This window comes from Sceloporus undulatus, chromosome 10 (genome assembly GCF_019175285.1).
Source record: "Sceloporus undulatus isolate JIND9_A2432 ecotype Alabama chromosome 10, SceUnd_v1.1, whole genome shotgun sequence".
Classification (NCBI taxonomy): Eukaryota; Metazoa; Chordata; class Lepidosauria; order Squamata; family Phrynosomatidae; genus Sceloporus; species Sceloporus undulatus.
Window position 1 is genome coordinate 14,815,958 of NC_056531.1, and position 19,659 is coordinate 14,835,616.

General features: G+C 47.8%; 2 protein-coding genes across 3 annotated transcripts; one reads left to right on the plus strand and one right to left on the minus strand.

Annotated features, from left to right (window-relative positions):
- On the minus strand, window positions 1-8,240 carry TCN2 (transcobalamin 2). 2 transcript variants are annotated; one of them, XM_042441802.1, is made up of 10 exons: window positions 8,092-8,240; window positions 7,088-7,162; window positions 6,191-6,380; window positions 5,514-5,674; window positions 4,843-5,004; window positions 4,362-4,537; window positions 3,532-3,712; window positions 2,058-2,253; window positions 1,353-1,474; window positions 1-722 (listed from the first exon to the last, which is right to left on the minus strand). In XM_042441802.1, exons 2-10 carry the CDS (start codon window positions 7,152-7,154, stop codon window positions 661-663), a joined length of 1,317 nt encoding a protein of 438 aa, XP_042297736.1. In that variant the 5' UTR covers window positions 7,155-7,162; window positions 8,092-8,240; the 3' UTR covers window positions 1-660. The 2 variants fall into 2 exon arrangements, with proteins under 2 accessions (XP_042297736.1, XP_042297737.1); XM_042441803.1 differs by having other exon boundaries at window positions 7,088-7,276; window positions 8,092-8,217.
- Window positions 8,241-9,878: 1,638 nt separating this feature from the next.
- Window positions 9,879-19,303, plus strand: PES1 (pescadillo ribosomal biogenesis factor 1). Its single transcript, XM_042441801.1, has 15 exons — window positions 9,879-9,993; window positions 10,824-10,903; window positions 11,191-11,344; window positions 11,597-11,706; window positions 12,046-12,217; window positions 12,391-12,480; window positions 13,045-13,161; window positions 13,911-13,988; window positions 14,673-14,765; window positions 15,181-15,311; window positions 15,683-15,808; window positions 16,395-16,579; window positions 16,707-16,837; window positions 17,380-17,547; window positions 18,598-19,303. Exons 1-15 carry the CDS (start codon window positions 9,970-9,972, stop codon window positions 18,682-18,684), a joined length of 1,746 nt encoding a protein of 581 aa, XP_042297735.1. The 5' UTR covers window positions 9,879-9,969; the 3' UTR covers window positions 18,685-19,303.
- Window positions 19,304-19,659: the final 356 nt, after the last annotated feature.

Consider the following 19,659-nt stretch of genomic DNA (forward strand, 5'->3'; position numbering starts at 1 on the left):
GAAAAGAAATCACTCTTTATTGATAGGTTTTCAAATCTCTTATTATCTCATCCTTGCAATTCTACAGGCAGCAACTCATAACTGTATTTCTGTGGGTATGTTTCAAGGCTTGGCATCAGTGCTGTGAGGTTATCCCTCCCAAGTGCATAAGCAGCTCACTGGGTCTCTTTGAATGGCATGGTTTGAGGAGTAGCCATGAACTGGCATGTGTTTAGAAGGCATGCCCCAGGATATCTTCCAAGACCCAAACAGGTACAGCCCAGTGTTGCATGAAGCCCTGTGAGGCAGGCAAGAAGGCCCCACTCGAATTGTGAAGGTGGCCTCAGCCAGGATTGCAAAGTGTCTTGAAACAAGGCTCATTCACAAAACTGGTTGGTAGGTCTGTCTCCCTTGCCGGGGGTGGCATCCTTTCACTTGGAGCCGAGTTCAAGCCACCAGTTTGATTAGAGCCAAGCGTTCACAGGAAATGCCTTCTTTGAGAAAACAACTCCTCTTTGTGTCCAGAAGGAAAGAGCTCTGCTTTTATCTTCAAAGATCCAGGTTCCAGGCCTCATTGAGAGAGAGAAGGCCACTTCAGAGATAGACACTTGGCAGCTCTCCAGCATTGACGCAACGCATGTTCCTGCAGTCAGTGAAGAGAGGGCACTGCCAACCGAGTCTCTACCAAGGACTAAATTTGAAGATGATGGTTTCTTTATCCTGGGGGATGTAGTCAGCGATCCCTGCAAAACAGAAGAGCAAAATGGAAGCCTGGCGAGGAAGAGCAACTGCTCTGTTCCAGCATTTGATGCCATGATGTCAAAGGGCAGCAGGAGGGATGGAGTAGGAGAAGTTGCCGGTAGAATTCTGCTTCCTCAGTCTCATAGTATGCGCCAGCTGCTCTGCCACAGCACACACAAGGGCAGAAACTTAGGACACTGCCCAGTACTCACTGTCTCCATTCAAGAAGCTACAAAGCTGTTTTAAAGCCCAGCAGACCCTAAAAGGTTGCTTCACCCAAAGCAGCTACAACCTAGTGGGAAGGTGTGCCGCATGAGGCCTGTAAAATGAGCACCTCTCTTGCACAGTTTCTGCTTATCTGACTGAGGTTTGCGTGAAAAGCTTCCTGGGGGATTCTGACCAGTGTTGACTGGTGTCATTTCAATCCTTCCCCCTTCAAGGCAAGTCTCCTACATTCTGGAATATGTTAACTCCCAGCCTTCCACAGAACTACAAGGGAGGAATGGACTGAAACCACAAACACCCCACTACTCTGCACCATGGTGTGGCAATTCTGGCAAGGCTGGGGAAAAAGAAACCCCAAGAAACCTCAGAATAGCAGCTCTCCTCGCTGCTACTCTTCCAACATTTACCTTGCTCCAGGATAGTGCTAGGGGTCCGGAGGATCTCCCAGTACTTGCGCTCGCCTTCCTGAGGTTTCACCCCCATCATGGCAGTAAGTAGCGGGCCAGAGAAGGTATCCTGGGTTTCAAACCTATTCATGGCAAAAGAGAAACCATGTCATTAAGGGCAGGCCAATGAGTACTCGTACCAGTTTTGAAAGCCAAAGTCTCTTGCAGATGATTAACGGACACAACACTGACAATAGGAATAGCAATGCCCCACGGCATTTGCAAAACATTTCAGCCTTCCTGGACATACAATAAGAGATTTACAGGTCACAGCCAGCCCTTCCTGAAGCCTCCAGGAAAAGCAATTCCTCTTTTTTTGTTATAGGCTGCAAGGCCCCACTCCATTGAAGAGCCAGGGCCAGCCATAAAAGGAACTGCAGTCTGTGTGGCTCTCGGATTTCGCAAGGGTAGGAAACTGGACCCAGATCTGCCTTGGTTGCCCGCTCTGGCCACTGGCTAGGTAGGCAAGGGCTGATGGGAGCAGCAGGATTCAGGCTCTCAGAACTGGCTTCAGAGGAGACCCAGCTAGGCTGGCACTCTTAGTCCCTCCCCTCTTAATAATAATATTATTATAATAATAGGTTTTATTTATATACCGCCCAATCACTGGGAATCCGAATTCTGGCCAGGCCCCAGAACCGCCAGCCAAAGTCAGGATGGACTCACAAGAGAGGCGACAGGGCCTGCTTTGCTGCCTCTTTCAGTACATCCAGCAGAGAGGAACCCTGGGGCACACTGAGGACCCGTCTGTACAAGGGCAGACTGTGTGGTGGGTGCTTCACAATCAGCTGGACGGCAATCCTTTTTCTTCGCCTCGTGGTCCCGGCCAAAGTGGGGGATGGAGTGCTGATAACCAAACCATCTGAAAACCAAGAAGCCAACACTAAGAAGCCAAACAGTGCCTGGCAGACCTTACTATCTTTACATACTTGCCTTTCTGGCTGTTTCTGGTCTTCCATCATGTTCCGAGCTGCTTTGGGACTCAGTGTTGAGAGAAAGAAGGGACCACATTTTAATTTAATAACATGAAATACTAGGGACTGAATTTAGTCTTAGCAGAGGTGGAACAAGAGCATTTAAATTGGCGGCAGGGGAGAATAGGTTTAGGTATCATCAATCAGTATAAAAGAGGTGCGTCAAAGTTAAGAACAGATTTTCATGGTAGAAGCAGCAAAGGCCCCTTTTCACTTGCTGCCCCTCTCTCCTGGAACCTTCTTCCTCCACAAGCAAGAGCCATCACTTCTTTAACCAGCTTCAAAACGGAGTTGAAAACCATCCTGTTTAGAGAAGCCTTCCCAGGCATTGCATAATTGTCGCTTACTATTTCATGTTCTTTTGGTGCCTGTTTATCGAACCATTTCCTGTATTGCTATGTACTGTATATGTATTATCCTACTTGAGAGTATGTATTTTCCCTGGAAGATTAACCATCCATTATGAAGCCAAGCCCTCCCTCCAGTCCATCTGCCTTGGTCCAGGCCTCGGAGGTAGAGAGGAACTGCTGGACCTCATCCCCTTTCCCTCCACCACTCCCTTCTCCTTCTGTGTCATGTCTTTTTAGATTGTAAGCCCGAGGGCAGGGAACCGTCTAATTAAAAAGATTGTATGTTCAGCACTGTGTAAATTTATGGCGCTTCATAAATAAAGGTTAATAATAATAATAATAATAATAATAATAATAATAATAATAATAATAATAAAGGTGAGTTCTGCAGCACATCAAATGTACCTGCACTGAAAGGTTCCCTTGTGCATGTATAATGTTTTAGTAATACAATTCAAAGACGCAGCCGTGCTAGTTTGTGGAATCAGTATGTAGAGAGATCCTGTAGGGCCTTTGAGACAGTCTCAAAATTACTACAAGATCTCTCTACATAATGCTTTTGTAAGCTGATGAAGTGTTAGTGCTGATGTTCTGCAGGATTCCACCATACACTTTTCTTTGAATGCCTAAACTGTGTTTCTAAATGCAAGGCTAGAAATTTGGGAACTGCAGGAAAATTTCATGGGCGGACATAATTTCATGGCAGGACACCCACCTCACCCTGCCTTCCTTAAACTGAGAGCGGAATGTGTTCCTAAATGTGGTAATCTCTCTGAAACCGGCACAACAGCTCCTTCCTCCTCCTCCCCCTCTTACTTCTCTCTGTGTGGCACTCCATGCTGGCAATGTCCAGATAGCTCTTGCCATACAGCACTGGCAGCAGCTGGGATTTGAAGAGGATGTTCTGGAAGTCTTGGTGCTCCAGATGCTGAAGGAGGGCAGCCATCCCCTTGGGGCACTCAGGCTTCTTCTGACTCATCCCGGTGGCAAGAAGAAACTATATCACCCAGGGACAGAAAGGAGGTCAAACACTGGAGAAAAGAGCTTGACCATTACTCTCTAACACTTTTAAGGGTGGTCCTATAGCTGACTGGGGTGAGGGAACTCCTGTCTGTGGGCCAGAGATGGCCTGTGGAGATTCCTCATCTGGGCCATGCACTTCTGCTCCCCTTCCGACTGATCAGTGATAAGAAATCGGAGGGTATCTAAAGCCTGGGAAGATGTGGCATGGAACTGAAGTTGTCTGCTAAAGAGGAACAGGAAATATTGCACAGTCCAAGGGTGTAGGTATGGAGGGGGCTTGCAAAGCGAGGGCACTGCCCTCCAAAGTAAGAACTCTGCCCCTCTTATTTAGGGAGCAATTCTCTCATTCCTCCCCCCTCCCCCCCAATGTAGCTACACCCCTACTACACATCCAGGTCTTTTGTTTTTTGTGCATTTTTTAAAATGAATTTTCCATTCTGTGCTGAAGACGCAAGCCACAGTGTAGCATAGCGCTTTAACCTTACATTGAAAAGCATCCATCCTCTTTAGTGAGGCAATCTGCCACAGTGGTGACTTCAGTCACCAGAAGGCTCATGATGGAAAACTGAGTCTTTCCTACATTGCTGGAGGATGCCTTGCTAAAAGGGAAGAGTTCTCCTCACCTGCACCGCCAGAGGACTGCTGTAGATGTTCCCAAAAGCCCCCTCAGGGGTCTGAGCCTGCAAGATCTTCTTTTTCACTTTCTCAACAGACCGGTTCAGCTTTGCCATGAGGTCAGGTGTGTAGATGGTGGCCTGTTGCAAGCAGGCAAAAGCCAGCCCTGCCATAGCCTCTGTGTCTGGGTGAAGAAGAGCCAAAAGGGAGAGGTGGGATGGGATGCTATCATAGGGAAGCAAACTTGGGGTTGGCGATGAGCAATCTGTCCCAAACATTCCCACCCTTTGCAAAGGCAGCTTCACCCCAGTGGTACCCTCTTCTTCACTCAGGCACAGCAGAACTTCCTTAGGCATAACTACCTGCACCATTCTTCCAATTCAAATGACCAAATCTTGTGTCAGAAGCAGCCCCCTCACTGCCTGATGGGAAAACTACATGGAAGGGACAAAACTCTGCTGAAGTCTTGAGTGCAAAGCTGGCCCTTACCCACAGAGAGCTTGTTCTTGCCCCTGAACCTGCCGTCCTCTTCAGCATGCAAGAGCTTGCGGATCACATGCTGATCAATCATCTTCCCATGGACACACATGGCCAAGACCCCCAAGCTGTATTGGTAATAGTTGGTGATGGGCCAGCCGTGGCCCTCAGGTCCTGGAAGAGACAGGTCAAAAAGTGAGTCCTTGCTTCCTGCAAGGTTTTGTTAACTGTTTCCTCTATAATCTCAGCACAGGAACAGGCAGAAGGTGGTCATGGGACGTTTTTGGCCCACAGGCTGCATACCAGCTCCTCATGAAGTTGTTTTTGTAGCCACCACATCCATCCCCAGCCCCACAGCTGGAAAAGGAAAGAGGAAAAGGGGAGAAAAAGGACTACCCTGGTGGAGGCTTCAGTGGTCCTTACATGCTGTGTGCAAGGGCCATTAGAACTGCTGATGCCATCTTCCGCTCCTCTGCCACCTGTGGCAGGAAGGGTTCAGAGGTGTGTTCAAGCATGCTTTGGTGGGGAAACTGAAAATGGCTTGGTGGCAGTAGGGAGGGCCTAAGAAGCAGCCCCTAAACGACACCTCTGGAATCCTATAGCTCAACCTTGACAGCATCTTCCCTTATGGAGGAAAGGTGGTCCCAAACCTTTTGGTCTGGTCAAGTGAAGGAACGTCTTACCTATTTTCTCCTTTTCTTTGTGCAAGTGAAGCTTCAGCTGAGTGACCAGACGGTTCGCTTCCACCGTCTCCATATTGTAGCATGCGACTCGCAGTGCCAGGAGGTACAGAGCCAAGTGGCCCGTGCCAGGCTGCTCCTGGTATGTGGCTGCCACCAGAGAACTGGACCAAAGAGAGTCAAACAAAAGCATGACTAGGCCTTACTCTGTGGCCTGAGACAGTCATTCCCAACCATACAGTTATTACAGGTGTTATATGCATTCCAGAATTTGGAAAAGTTGCCAACAGTCATGCAGGACAGGACAGTCTGGAAACTGTAGCCCAAAAAAGTAAAACTCATTCTCAAAATAATTACACAATTTTTCTTCTTTCTGTGAGAAAGTTTTTGAAAATTACTCACAGTTCCAGACTTATTATGTGCAAAGGAAACCATGCACATTTTCCAAGCAGAACAAGTTTTGAACTGTGGTGATTCTCAACTAGTCTAGAGTTCTCCTCATCAGAATTTCCTGACACATGAGAAATCCATTTCCCAACCACTTTTTGAATACTCTTACCACCTGTAATGTTTAAAGAATGTACTCTTAGCAGTAACTAAGCTGGCTGGAGAATTCTAGGAGCTGGAGTCCAAACCAAGGAACTAGTCCCAGCTCTCAATTTTGATGTTGTTGGTCCCACCTGCTGGCATTGGGCTGATAGACATTCTTCAGCCGCTCGAGGTAGTAGCGCTCAGTCTCCAGGTTGTGGTCATCAGAAAGACGGAGGGCCAGATAGATGCTGGGGTTTGGCTCTGTGGAGTCATCCTGAGTCAGTTTCAAGAGATCTGCATTCAATGTATTGATGTGGTGCAAGTTTCCTCCAGGGATTTCTGCAAGGGGGAAGAGCAGATCAGCTGTCCAGTGGCATGAAGGAATCAATTTGTCTTGGATACTTTTTCAATCTGGTTTGCAGTTGGAGGCTGGGAAAAATATGGAAGCTGGGAAAGGGCTGGCTAGAGGGGTGAGTTTTCCTCTGTTGCTACTCTGCTTGCACAGGTCTCATAGCTAATGGGGGAGAGATGTTCATGCTTGCACACTTTCATTTTCTTTGTTTGCGTCTGCACTACAGAAATCCTGGGAGTCCATCTTCTATCAACCTGAGCCTAGTGGCATAGCACCCCAGCCCAGGGGCTCCCCATTTAGCCAGCCATGCTGAACTGGACTTCTGGCCAGGGACTACCCTTGCCTGTCAGGGGATGCTGGACACCCCTGAAAGGGATGGGATGCTTCCTGCTGTGCATCACTTGCTGCATCCATTTACCACCAATAAAGCTTACATGATAGCAATAACATGTGTCAGTGTTCAGTACTGAACAAAGTCTTGGTGAGGCCTTGAACTACAGCCAAGTAGAAAACAGAACATGGAGGGGGGGTTCTGCTATTTAACTTATTAATACCCACATTGATCCTGATTTAGTTTGGTGTTGTTGTTGTTTTAATTGGCACTCAGGGTAATCTACCACCCCTGGCATAAAACTGGTCCCAAGTTCTACCCAAGTTGCTCACTCTTCCTATAGCAGAAAGCGCACAGACTCACCACACAACTGCACTGAGGAAAACAGGATATGGAGGAGAAGGACCAGCCACAGCCATCTGGGCTTCATGCTTGCAACTGAAGGCAGAAGGAAGAAAAGGCGGGGGTCAGGGGCCTTTGGCTGGTCTGTACACGATCCGTGACTAAACTGGAGAGATGTCACAACAACAGGACCTTCCCAGGGAGCAAGAGCTGAGTTGGCAAAACAGAAAGGACTTTGACTGAAGATGAAGCAAACAGAGCGAAGGAGGGAGTCAAAGTGCTGGTGATGCACTTTGACTCCCTAAGGAGGATGCAGCCTACCTTCCTTTTGGGTTGGAGCGCCAAAGAGAATGGGTTTGGCCCACTCCCATTCCACAGCCTTCTCTCTCCTGTGGATAGTAGGAGTCATTCATTTGTAAATCCTCAACTATTTTGTCCTGGTATGGGCAGATGCACAATTAAAGTAGCTATCTACCTCCTACAGGAGAAGGTGGATCCTCCTTTGCAGTATGCCACCCATGTGCCAATGTACAGAGGTGTTGCAGAAGAATGATTCTGTGGAGGAAAAAAGGTGTTTTCTGCCTCTTTTCTGAACCAGCTGTTTTTCTCCATAGAGTCATTCCTCTGCAGCAATGTCAAATATCAGGAGAAAATTGTGCAAAGTTCTTGCTGGTTTATTCTTCTTCCAGATGAAGTTTTCTGACTGTCAAGAAACCTGTTTTTTTGAGTCCTGAAAATTAAAAATCCCGTGTGACAACAGAGAGAGAGAGAGAGAGGGGTGGGAAAGGACAGAAAGTAGCCGGTTTCTTTGGTTTGACAGCCCTCTTCCTGCAGACACAGTCCCCCTTCTAGTTTGCTCTTCAATGTTGTTGCGACCGGGCACAAAGTGTGACAGAATTAAGTGCTACAGAACAGAGCAGAACGGCTGATGTCCTAAACATTCTTCGCAATAACAGGGAAACTTGCATGGGGGTTACAGGCAAAAGAGAAAAGGCAAATGAAGGGCAACATTGATCCAGACATACCCGCTAGCAGTCCAAGCGTCTTTCTTGCCCTGGGTGACAAGTTCTCCCTTTCACTCACTTTCTGGCGGAAGAGCAGGGAGGGTTGGGACTATCTCCGCATTCTTGTTTACTTGAGATCACGCGAGGCCTCTTCCAGCTGCTGGAGTCAGCTGTTCCTATGAGAAAGAAGGAAGTGGCGAAAGTGGATGAGAGCGGTGACAATAAAAGCAGAAACCAAGGGAATCTGGATGGGACAAGAGGCCATTTGCAAAGGCTATCGCTACTGAAAGCCACTGTGGGTCTTACGACAGCTTAAAGACGCTACATTTTCCAAAATGTACACTTAAATTGGGCACGCTTTTCATGGTGACGTTGGCTCATCGCGTATAGCAACTTGTGGCTTGATACCGACAATGACTAGCCATGATGGCTACGTATTATCTCCTATTGGATGAAGAATGGGGTATAAATAAATATATTATTATTATTATTATTATTACAGAGACAATATGCTTCTCAATACTCACTATATTTTTATCTGCATGGTGTCTGCAATACTCACTATATTTTGGTGGCTTGGAGGACACTTCCCATCATCCTCACAAGGCACAGCATGTGGGGGGGGGGGTTGGAGGACACTTCCCATCATCCTCATATAGGGTTGCCATAATTCTCTAATAAAAACAGGGACAAAATGTAGGACAAAATTTAACCAAAATATAGGACAATTGTAGGATAAAATTTAGCCCAAAATGTAGCACATTTAAGGTCCTCTGTTTTTCTTAAATGTCCTAAATTTTGGGCTAAATGTTATCCTACAATTGTCCTACATTTTGTCCCTGTTTTTATTAGAGAATTGTGGCAACCCTATCCTCACAAGGCACAGCATATGGGAGGGGGGGTCTTGGAGGACACCTCCCATCATCCTCACAAGGCACAGCATGTGGGGAGGTCTTGGAGGACCCTTCCCATCATCCCCAGACCATGCAAAGGTTGGGGGAGGTCTCCCTGCAGCCTGTCTGCACCCTTGGCCCGCTCAGGCCCCTTTCTGGGAATTCCCAGCATCCTCGAGCCCTCTTCCAGGGCCATGGGCATCTGGGTTGGTTGGGGGTGATGGGAATTGTAGTCCAAAGCTAAGTCCCTGCATTCGTTGAGGGAGCCACCTCTTTCCCTGTTGTCCTGGAGCGCCCTCTGGCGGCAGCAAAAAGGGCGACTTCTCCCCTCCAGGCTCCGTTCCTTCCACTCTCTCTCTCTCGGGCGCCCTCCTGTGGCTAGCATTGGGAAATGTGCTTGAATGCAGCCACAGGAGGGCGCCCGAGAGCCAGGAATGAGTCCCTGCAGCCTAGTCCCGACTCCTGGGAACATTGAGACTTCTCTGTCAGAGAAGAGTTCTTGTGCAGCCGCCATACACTACAATTCCCAGGATTACCTAGCACTGAGCCAGGGCAGTTAAAGCAGTCCCAAACTGGATGATTTCTGCAGTATGTCTTGGACCTTAGTGTCCCCCCCTTTGTGCCTCGAAGCCGCTCTAGCTCGGCTCCTCTACTCTATCATGCTCCCAGCAGCCTTTGCGCTCTTCCGCGGCGCGGTGTCCACTTGGCTTTGTCCTAAAAGGCCCCGTCGGAATGTCCAACACGGTGCCTGCTCGGAAAAGGCTATTATTCGGACAAATTCCCGGCGAGAGAGAGAAAAAGAAGCCGCTCTTTGACTGTCCTCGCCTTTCCGGGCCTGGCTTCAGCCGGGAACGTCCCTCCGAGCGCTGAGAGAGAAGCCAGGCAGTGGAGAAGACACCCCGAAAGGGGGGCCCAGGGCCCTAATGACGTCAGGGGGCGGGGCTTGTCGTGGCTGCTCTGGGAGCGCGGCCACGTGGGTCTCGGTGGCGCGGCGAAAGCAGCAGCGATGGGCGGCCTGGAGAAGAAGAAGGTACCGGGGGGCCTTGATCAACATTGGCTGCATCCACACTGGAGAAATAACCCAATTTGACACCGCTTTAACTCTATCTGGCTCAAGGCGATGGAATTCTGGGAGCTGGAGTTTGTTGTGGGCCCACAACAAACTCCAACTCACAGAATTCCATCGCCTTGAGCCAGAAAAAGAGTTAAAGCGGTGCCAAACTGGATTATTTCCTCCCGTCTGAGACCACTATTGTACTTGGCTGTGGCACTAGAGCTCTCCGACAGAGAAGGCTCAAGGGCTCCCAGAACGACCCTTCCCAGGATTCCCTAGCATTGAGCCGGGACAGTTCAAGCAGTCTCAAAGTGGAGGATTTCCGCAATGGGTTTTGGACCCCAGCCCCACATTTTGCTTCTCTGGATGTTTTGGACTTCAGCTCCCAGAATTCCTGACAGTGGACCAAGCCGGCCAGGGCACCTGGGAGATGAAGCCTGAAACACTTGGAGGCGCCACGTCTGGGGCTCCTTGCTGTTCTGGTCCAAGTTACCCAAGGGGGCTTCTGGGTTCTTGTAGCCCTGGCTGGCCAAGAGGTTGGGGGGGGCTCCCTGGGGAAGTGGCGGCTGGGCGGAGGGGGCATGGGCGGGCGCTGGCTGCTTGTAAGAGGATTGAGGGTGGAGAGTTCGGCAGGAGCTAATTGGTGGGGCATGTTCCCATGCCAGGCCTATGCGCTGTGAAGGCAAGCAGCCAGGGAGATGGTGCTAAGGGGTTTTCTTTAGTAGCTCTGGGTTGTGGTGGGCTTCCAGTAACCTTTGCACTTTCTTGTTCATCCCTGCTCTTCCCGACCAAACCTCCCATCCAAGTACGAGAGAGGAGCTGCCACCAACTACATCACCAGAAACAAGGCCCGGAAGAAGCTGCAGCTCAGCCTTGCGGATTTCAGGTCAGGAAAGGAATTGGGGAAAGCTTGCTTGTGGATTGAATTTCCATCCTGCCTTTCTTCAGGGCCTGCCCTGCAGCTAAACATCATATTTATACAACTCTTTCTTATTTAAATGAAACAGGTCTCTACAAAGCGTGGATTTAAAACTTGACCCAGTGATGCTCTGGGTCACTTTGCTTCAACTACCCTTCTTAGTGTAGCTGCTAGAGCAGTGGTGGCAAACCTTGTAGAGACCAAGTGCTCAACTCAACGGTGGCAGGTCTCAGTTGTTACACTTTCTTTTCTAGACGACTCTGTATCCTAAAGGGGATTTACCCTCATGAGCCCAAACACAAGAAGAAGGTGAACAAAGGATCCACAGCTCCTCGGACCTTCTATCTCATCAAAGACATAAAATTTCTTCTCCACGAGCCTATCGTCACCAAATTCCGGGAATATAAGGTACCGTGATCTCAGAGCCTCCACCAGTGTCTGAGAATTCCCCTTTCTCTTCTTCACCCAGCTCTTAGGGCTGCATCTACACTGCAGAGTTAACGCAGTGGCTCAGTGCTGTGAATGTTACATCTGTAGATGATGCTCTGTTCTAACTGTAAACTGGGGAGAGAGACTGGAGAACAGCTGGGTTGTGGAATTATAAAAGGGAGGCAGGTCACTTGGGAACATGACAGCTCTGAAATGCCTCTCTCCACTAAGGTGTTTGTTCGTAAGCTGCGCAAAGCGTACAGCAAGAGTGAATGGAACAGCGTGCAGCGGCTGAGAGACAACAAGCCTGGCTATAAATTGGACCATATTGTCAAGGAGAGGTAAGAGGTGCAAGACGCTGGGGAAAGTTCAGAGAGGAGCCATTCAGGATTGAAATAGCAGGGTGCAGGAATGTCCAGCTGGAGGCCTGGGAGCTTAGAGGGTCTCAGCTGCAGAAATCACAGGGTAATCTTCACCAAGTCACAATTCCTGTCTCAGAGGAAGGTAATGGCAAATCTCCTACAAAGCAATCTTACAGAAAGATAGTACAGTGTAGTGGTTGTGCTAGGGCTCGAGAGGATCAGGGTTGATATCCCACCCCCAACCATGGAACTCTCCTGAAAGCTACATGAATAGTCACAGAGTCTTTTCTTGCTTTTCTTTCCTCGTGGCTACTGTAGGTACCCAACCTTTGTTGATGCCCTACGAGATCTGGATGATGCTCTCTCCATGTGCTTCCTCTTCGCAACCTTCCCGCGCACTGGCAAGTGTCACGTTCAGACAATCCAGCTGTGCCGTCGGCTGACTGTGGAGTTCCTCAACTATGTCATTGCCTCCCGTTCTCTGCGCAAGGTGAGCTATTGGAAAGGCTGGTGGATTTGGTGGCTTGGTTCATACTGAGCAAGTGCATTGGTTGGATGAAATAAGAGGAAACATCCAGGGCAGGTTATTCCTCACTAGCAAACAGTACCAGAGTTTTCTGTTGCTCTTCTGGCTGAATCACATTCTCTGTACCCTTTTGCCAGGTGTTCCTGTCCATTAAAGGTATCTACTACCAGGCTGAAGTGATGGGGCAGATGATCACCTGGATCACTCCATATGCCTTTTCCCACAATGTGAGTACAAGTTCACGTTTAGCTTTTATTTATGTGTGATGCCCTTCCCAACTTTACTCAAATACGGACGATAAGCAGGTTGTAGAGTGTTGTGGGTATTTTTAAGACTTTGGCATCTTTCCCATAACAAGGTTTAGTTATAAAACTGCCAGATTCCAAACCAAGATAGGAAATGAGACCTTTGCACAGGTAAGCTGCGCTCTGATTCTGATAAAAGTGCAAAGATAAGATATGCTTACAGGTTCCCTGAGCTGACATTTATTCCACTGCCCCATTTCTAGCTTTGTGTACTTAAGGAAATCATCAGCCTAGAAGCGTAAAATACTTGCAGGAAACAATACAGAGTTTTGCAGAACTTAGTCAAGAACTTCTGCTAGTATAGGAGGCTCTCTTAAGGGAAATGTTACTATTAAAGTACAGTTCCCCAAATCTGCCAGCCAGCCAGCCTGGACCTGCTGATATTTTCCACTCATGGGATCCACTGTAAAAAATATAGTAGTGAGAGTTCATAAAACAGTTTATGTGTTGGGCATCTTCCCGACTGGCTTTCCTGCCCTTTTTCAGCATCCAACAGATGTAGATTACAGGGTGATGGCTACCTTCACTGAGTTCTACACCACCCTCCTTGGCTTTGTCAATTTCCGTCTCTACCAGTCCCTCAACCTGCACTACCCCCCAAAGGTAAGCGAAGTAGGCTGGGGTATTTAGGGGAGTATGTCTGGGGGGGGACCAGTGGGCCCCCCCCCATGTGTCAGGGCCAGCAGGCAATGGCTCACAGACAAGCAGCGGTCCAGGGAGCGCCACTTGGAATAGTGTTGGCCATCAGCATGGCACATGTGCAAGCTCTCCAGAAAGTAACAGTGTAGAATGTGGAAGGCAGGAGCAGCAGGGAAAGGAAATCTGACATCTTTTGTGTTGCACTTTGTGTAGCTGCAGGAAAGTGCTTGGAAGAGTGCACTTAACCCAAAAAGAGAAATTGGAATTCAGCAACCAAAATCACAAAACCACAGAAGAGGGGAGGGGGCAGAGGAGAACAGTTAACCCAGAAGCATGGTGAAATGAAAAAGCTTAGTAAGATGCTGTAATGCTGGGGCGGGGGGAATGGGGGGTGTCTTTGGGGAGAGTGCCGTAACCTGGGTATCAGAGCCGAAAAGTTCTTGGTCCATAACCCAGCCATCCAAATGCCTGTAGGAGCCGAGGTACAAAGTAGTGCAGGGCTTCTCCTCTGGTGTCGTGTTGGGAAAGATCAGCCCAGAGTGATGGGTCTAATAGTCCTTGTCATAGCTGCCAGATCTCGATTTGGTGGGAAGCTTGGCTTTTTCATGGGGCACCACAAAGAGCAGGGATCTTTAAAGAGCCAGGCCCAATGGAGCTCATGACATGCAGTTCTAGTCTTATTGTTACCATCCTCACATTCATATTTTTTTCAGATTGAAGGCCCAGCTTCAGTTGACCAGAAGCCAGAGGAAGAGGAGTTATATGCTTTGGACTCGGAGAGCTACTTGGAGGTGAGGAAGCCAGGATTCGGTGTTTGGAATAAGTAACTTTTTGGGACTATAACTTTCAGAATTATTCCACTCAGTCTAGCCAGTAGAATTGTGGTTCAAAAAAAGTAATTTTTCCTAATTCCAGATAGAAGTACATCTTTTGGCCATGTGAGGACTAGGGGCAAAGGGCAATGGAAGATAATAAAATTTCAACTCTGTTAGTAACAGAAAAGTAACTTCATTTCAGATACAACTGGCCCTATCCCGTGCGAACCCAATGTTTAGGTGCGGTAGAGGTAAAACGTGCCAGTTGTAGTCCAGTAAAAGAGTTTTATTTTATCTTTTTTGGAGGTAGAAAACTTCAAGGAGTTAATTCCCAGTCATTTGGCTTCCTCTTATTGAAAGGTTCTCCTGTTGCGGCTAAATTAAGTATCTTAAGATTGAGGGAACATTCTGAAGTGGCCAACATTGCCACCCCTGAATGTGTATCTCTGCTCTGTTTCAGCAAACTTGAATTTAGCTTTTCTCAAGCCCACACTGTCGATGTGTGAGACCTATAAGTCCCAGTATCCCTGGTCTGACTGACCATGTTGGAACTTGTAGGGCAGATATATTTGGAGGGGGCAGAGTTGGGGAAGGCTGCTCTTGTTCGCCTCAGTATACTCAAGCCTCTGTTAATTGCTGATCTCCCTTCTTCCTTTCCAGAAACTCTCAGCTCTTAGTGCCAGCCTGGCTCGAGTAGTGGCACCAAGCCTGGAGGAGGAGGAGGCCGAAGTGGATGAATTCCCTGTGGAGGGAGTAAGTGTTGGCCTGTGGGGCTCTACAGCTGGGGAAAGGACAGGACCCTTGCCTTATCACAAGGGCCTTCCTGTGATAGGAAGGCATCCTGGCCTTTCCTTGCCATGAGGAAGGAAGTGGCATGAGCCACTACTCTGGTCCGCTGCGCAGGGATTGAGAAGGTGAAGCCAAAACCGGAATCCTCACAGCCATGGTTAAGTCTTCCTTGGCTCAACACAGCTTCCTTTAGGAGACATTGGCTAATAAGTAATGCAACCTAACTTCCTGTTGCCATTTTGAGAGGGACTGCGGAGGAAAACAGAGGGGGAGGGGTTAGCCCACAGGAGGCGCTGGGGGGGTTGGCTCTTGGCCCGTCCCCACAGTGGCCCACCCCGGCCCTAGGTGCATTTCCCATGCAGCATTTCTCATGCACCAGGAAAGTGCCGAACAAGAAGAAGCCCGGAGGAAGGAGCAGAATGCCCTGGAGAAACAGAAGAAGCTCTTTGAGGGATTGCGCTTCTTTCTGAACAGGGAAGTGCCACGGGAGCCCCTGGCGTTTGTTATCCGGTACGTAGGGTTTTGGACCTCTTCTTTAGCTGCTTGATTTTAATTTCTGTAATTTCTTCAGGATGAGTGGCATATGTTATGCCTGCTTGCTTTCTGCATCTGTCGGCTTGACTGTTTTAGCACAGAAAATAGGTTTGGCCATTACTCATGCCTTTCAACTTGGGTCAGACTTTGGGGATGGGATGGAGTCTTGAAGCCCAGCAGCCAATGACTGTGCAGTTCCTATTTGGATTTCAAGACAAACAACGTGTCAAAAGGTCTCTTCATATGTTCTTGTTTTTACTTTCTGAATTCACACTCCTGTGCTTTTACTGAACTCAAATGTTTGCTGGATTCCTGGGTAGTCACTTGCTTCTCATCTCTTTTGACAGGTGCTTTGGAGGTGAAGTGTCATGGGATAAGTCAGTTTGCATTGGCGCTACCTATGATGTGACAGACCCCAAGATCACCCATCAAATTGTTGACCGGCCTGTTTTGGAGAAGCAAGTGATAGGCAGGTAGGTGCTGTTGTTTGTTATTAAGAATAACACCAACCCCCAGACTAGCCATCCAGCCTCCAGATAAATATAGTGAAGGAGAGATATCACCACCTATGTTCTATTGTGAAAACACTGCTTGCTGTTAGGACGTTCTTCATAATGTTTAGCCAAAATCTGTTTCCTTCAAGAAGGTTTAGTTCTACTCTCCAGACTGACACATTTGTTCCATCTTCTGTATATCAGCATTTCAGAGACTTTAAAAGTATTGTTATCTCCCTTCAATTTCCTCTTTGGACCATCTGTTTTGATTCTTCCTTGTTGGACTTATTTTCCGGACTCCTTGGTATCATCCTCTGGACCTTTTCTACTTTGTCAATGTTCCTTTTTTTGAATGAGGTGCCACTTTCTACTGACCAGCACAAAATAGAATGTGGCACCAGAGATTCTTTTTTGACAATATGAACATCTGCCTTGTCTCCAGTCAAGAGAGGGAGGAAGTTGCTCCTTGTTGTTTATATGGCAGGTGAATAAAATGGAAGTGCTTTGTCTTTACTTTCTCACACTCTGTCCATTTTGAGTCTCACTGTTTCCCTTTCTGCCCCAGGTATTACCTCCAGCCCCAGTGGGTCTTTGACTCGGTCAATGCCAGGTTATGCCTTCCAGTGGCAGATTATTTCCCTGGGGTGCTGCTGCCTCCTCACCTCTCACCATTTGTATCAGAGAAGGAGGGGGACTACATCCCACCAGAGAAGCTGAAGCTCTTAGCCTTGCAGAGAGGCGATGAGCCAGGTAAGTAGTTGGTTCTCATACCTGTGGGAAGACTTGGAATCTTGAGCTGGTGAGGGCTTTTTTCTTGCAGCCTGCATGAGAGTTGTGGTGCTCTGAAATAGTAACACTGCTTGGTTCTTTTCTGTAGGAGAAGAGAGTGAGTCAGGAGAGGAAGAGGAGGAGGATGAAGATGCAACAGAGGAGGAAGAGGAAGAGGATTCTGATAAAGGTGATGAAGGAAGACTGAAGACAATGGAAGCAGAGAGGTCTCAGAGCAAGGTAAATGGGAAAGCTGGGGGATAGATCCACCTTTAATACATATTGGATAATAGAGGCCTGCAGCCAACAACTCTGTCAGTCCTCCATTAGCAACTATGTTATCTCTCCTCTCTGTTCATTCTCCAGCTCAGTGTCCTCTCATGTTTTTGTCTTTTTCCCTTTGTTTTCTAGCAGCATGGTCTCCTTCCAGTCTGCCTTTTCTCAGTTCCAGCGTTTCTAGGCCTTTAGCTCTTTCTTTCTTACAGCTTGACTTCTCCTTCTTTCTGGGCCTTCTGCCTGCTCTTCCCCTCACTGAGATATTGAAGCCCCTCACCCAGTAGTGACCAGAAGCCCATCTGCCTGCCTCTGCTAATGTATAGACTGTGGTACAGATTTAATGTTTTAAAAATGTGTTCTCTGGCAAGTTGGTGCCAGTGAACTTTTTGCATGAAATCCAGCCCCCTTCTGTTTTGCTTCAAAGGTTTCCTCAGGGTTTTCGGCTGCCAAAAATAAAAATGATGTAGAGTTTTTTCTTTTGAACTGATGGACTCCTCCTTTTTCAGACCCTCCCCGTGAAGGTGACAGCTGGCAAGATGCTGAAGGAGAATAAGGAGCAGCTGGCCCAAGAACAGCAGAGCGAAGAGAAACGCTTGGCCATCATGATGATGAAGAAACAGGAGAAATACCTCTACCAGAAGATCATGTTTGGGAAAAAGCGCAAGATCCGAGAGGTATGAAAGGCTGCTCTTTCCCCTGCCGGACTTGTGCCTTTTTGCTGTTGAGGAACATGCAAACATTTCTGGTCTGGGGAGTGGGTGGGATGCTACACACATTGGGGGTCAAGAGGCTCTTGTGCTTAAAATGGTGGTTTGATTTAGAGCAAAAATGAGGTGTAGCCCTGCAAATGTTGGACTGCAACTCCCAGCATCTCTCATCATTGGCTAGGCTGGCAAAGGCTGAAGGGATTGGCTGTTCCAACAGCATCTGTAGGGCCACAGTTGCCTTCCAGCCATTCACAGATGATGAGATTTACCTTCCTGCTGTAAAAAGCTGCACCTATTGCTTTCTGTACCCTGAGTTCTTCCAAGGCTGAGAACAAGACAGGCTGTCCTCCAGTTGTTCTTCTGTTCTCTTAGCCACCCGGGTGATGCCTGAAGGGTTGAAATGTTCTGTATTGTTTCACAAGGACAGAGCCTGCTGAATCTGTTTCATTTAACATCTGTTGGTTTGTTTTGTGTAAAGGGTTGATCTTAAGAGAATTGGGACTTAACTAGTGAAAGGTCACTTGCAGTCTTGGTTGTCTGGAAGGGATTGAGGGCCCCAGAAACAGCCTTCAGGGGCCACACTGCATAGCATAAGATCTGAAGCTGTAGGAAAAATGGAGTCCAGGTTTGTGAAGACTTCTGGCAGATGACTTCAGAAATGATATTAAATTTGGCCCTGACAGAAGTCACTGATAACAACTGTGTTGAGTGTATGAGGTTAAGGAGTATGCTTTTGGAAAGTAAATGGGTTGGTTCAGTTCCCCAATACAGCTGCAAGTGTCATTGCGGGCCACAGTAAATACAACCCAGAGTGCACGGTTGTAAAGCTGCATGTCCAGTGCTCTTTGACCCCTCTTGAATCTTGTAGTCTTGGCTTTAAAGTGCTGTGCTGAAAAGTTGTGGTGTCCAGCTACTGACAGAGGAGGAGAGCCAGCTGGAGAACCAAACATCTCATACTATTCCATGTGCTAAAGAGAATTTTTGTAGCATCAACAAATTTCTTTCTCTCTCCATTAGGTAAAGAAACTGGCAGAGAAACGAAAAGCTCATGATGCAGCAGTGAAATCCGAGAAGAAGAAAAGCAAGAAGGCGCGACGGGAGTAATGTGGGCCTCTGGTCTCAGTCTGTACCCTTTGTACACAGGCCTACCACATGGATGCTCTGGACCTAGAGTGGGTCTGTCACCTGGAAGTTGGAAACCACAGGATTTCTTACCTCACCTTCCCTTTTCTCTTGATTCATACTTCTAAGTCAAAGCCACTTCAAACAGTGGCGCTAATATCTTGGCCGTGGGGCCAGGTACTTCTTTGGGGAGTGTTTGCTTATTTAAAACAAACCTTGACTTTTTCTCCGTTCTCTTCACCGTTTTCGCATTATGCGGTAGCTGCTCTGGTGCATTGGGTCAGCCAGTCAAGGTGGGCTTTGAAACTTAAGAGAACAATGCAATCTTAGACAAGTGAACGGCCGTTGCAGTTTCTGTTTGCCGGGTAACATGTTATATGAGGTAACTGATAATGTGTGGGTTTTTCCAGCCATGCTTCCTCTGGCAAGGTCTCTCCCCATCTGTTTTGGTGTAGAGAACAATAACTAGGCCCAAACCCCACAAAACTGTCTTTAAATGTCATTTTCCAGTAAGTGCGTGAGAGGAATGATGTCCTTCAGAGGTCAGGATACCTCCAAACTGTTGCTGTACTTTGGAAATAAACTTACTTGTAACACTCAACAGGTAACGGATCCGTTTGGGAAAGGCATAATTATGTGTGAATGTGGTTGCTGGCCCTCTTCTCCTTAGTCTTGTTTGATCCTCCAGCTGTCCCCTAAACAGCAGTAGGCGTTCATCTTGACTTTGAGCTGAACTTTGAAATGGCTTTTCAGCAGCGTGTTTGCAATCCATATTGCCATGACAGAGAATATGAGCCTTATGACATGCCGGTGGCCTCTCCCCTACACAAAGTCCAATTTTTCTGTCTTTACTCAATAGCCTAGGCTGGCTGCACGCATGAGTAAAGTTGTTGTTGTTGCTGTTTTAAAAAAAGGGTGCACAGCACTTGGGCATGCAGGAATTGGAGGAAAGCAGAT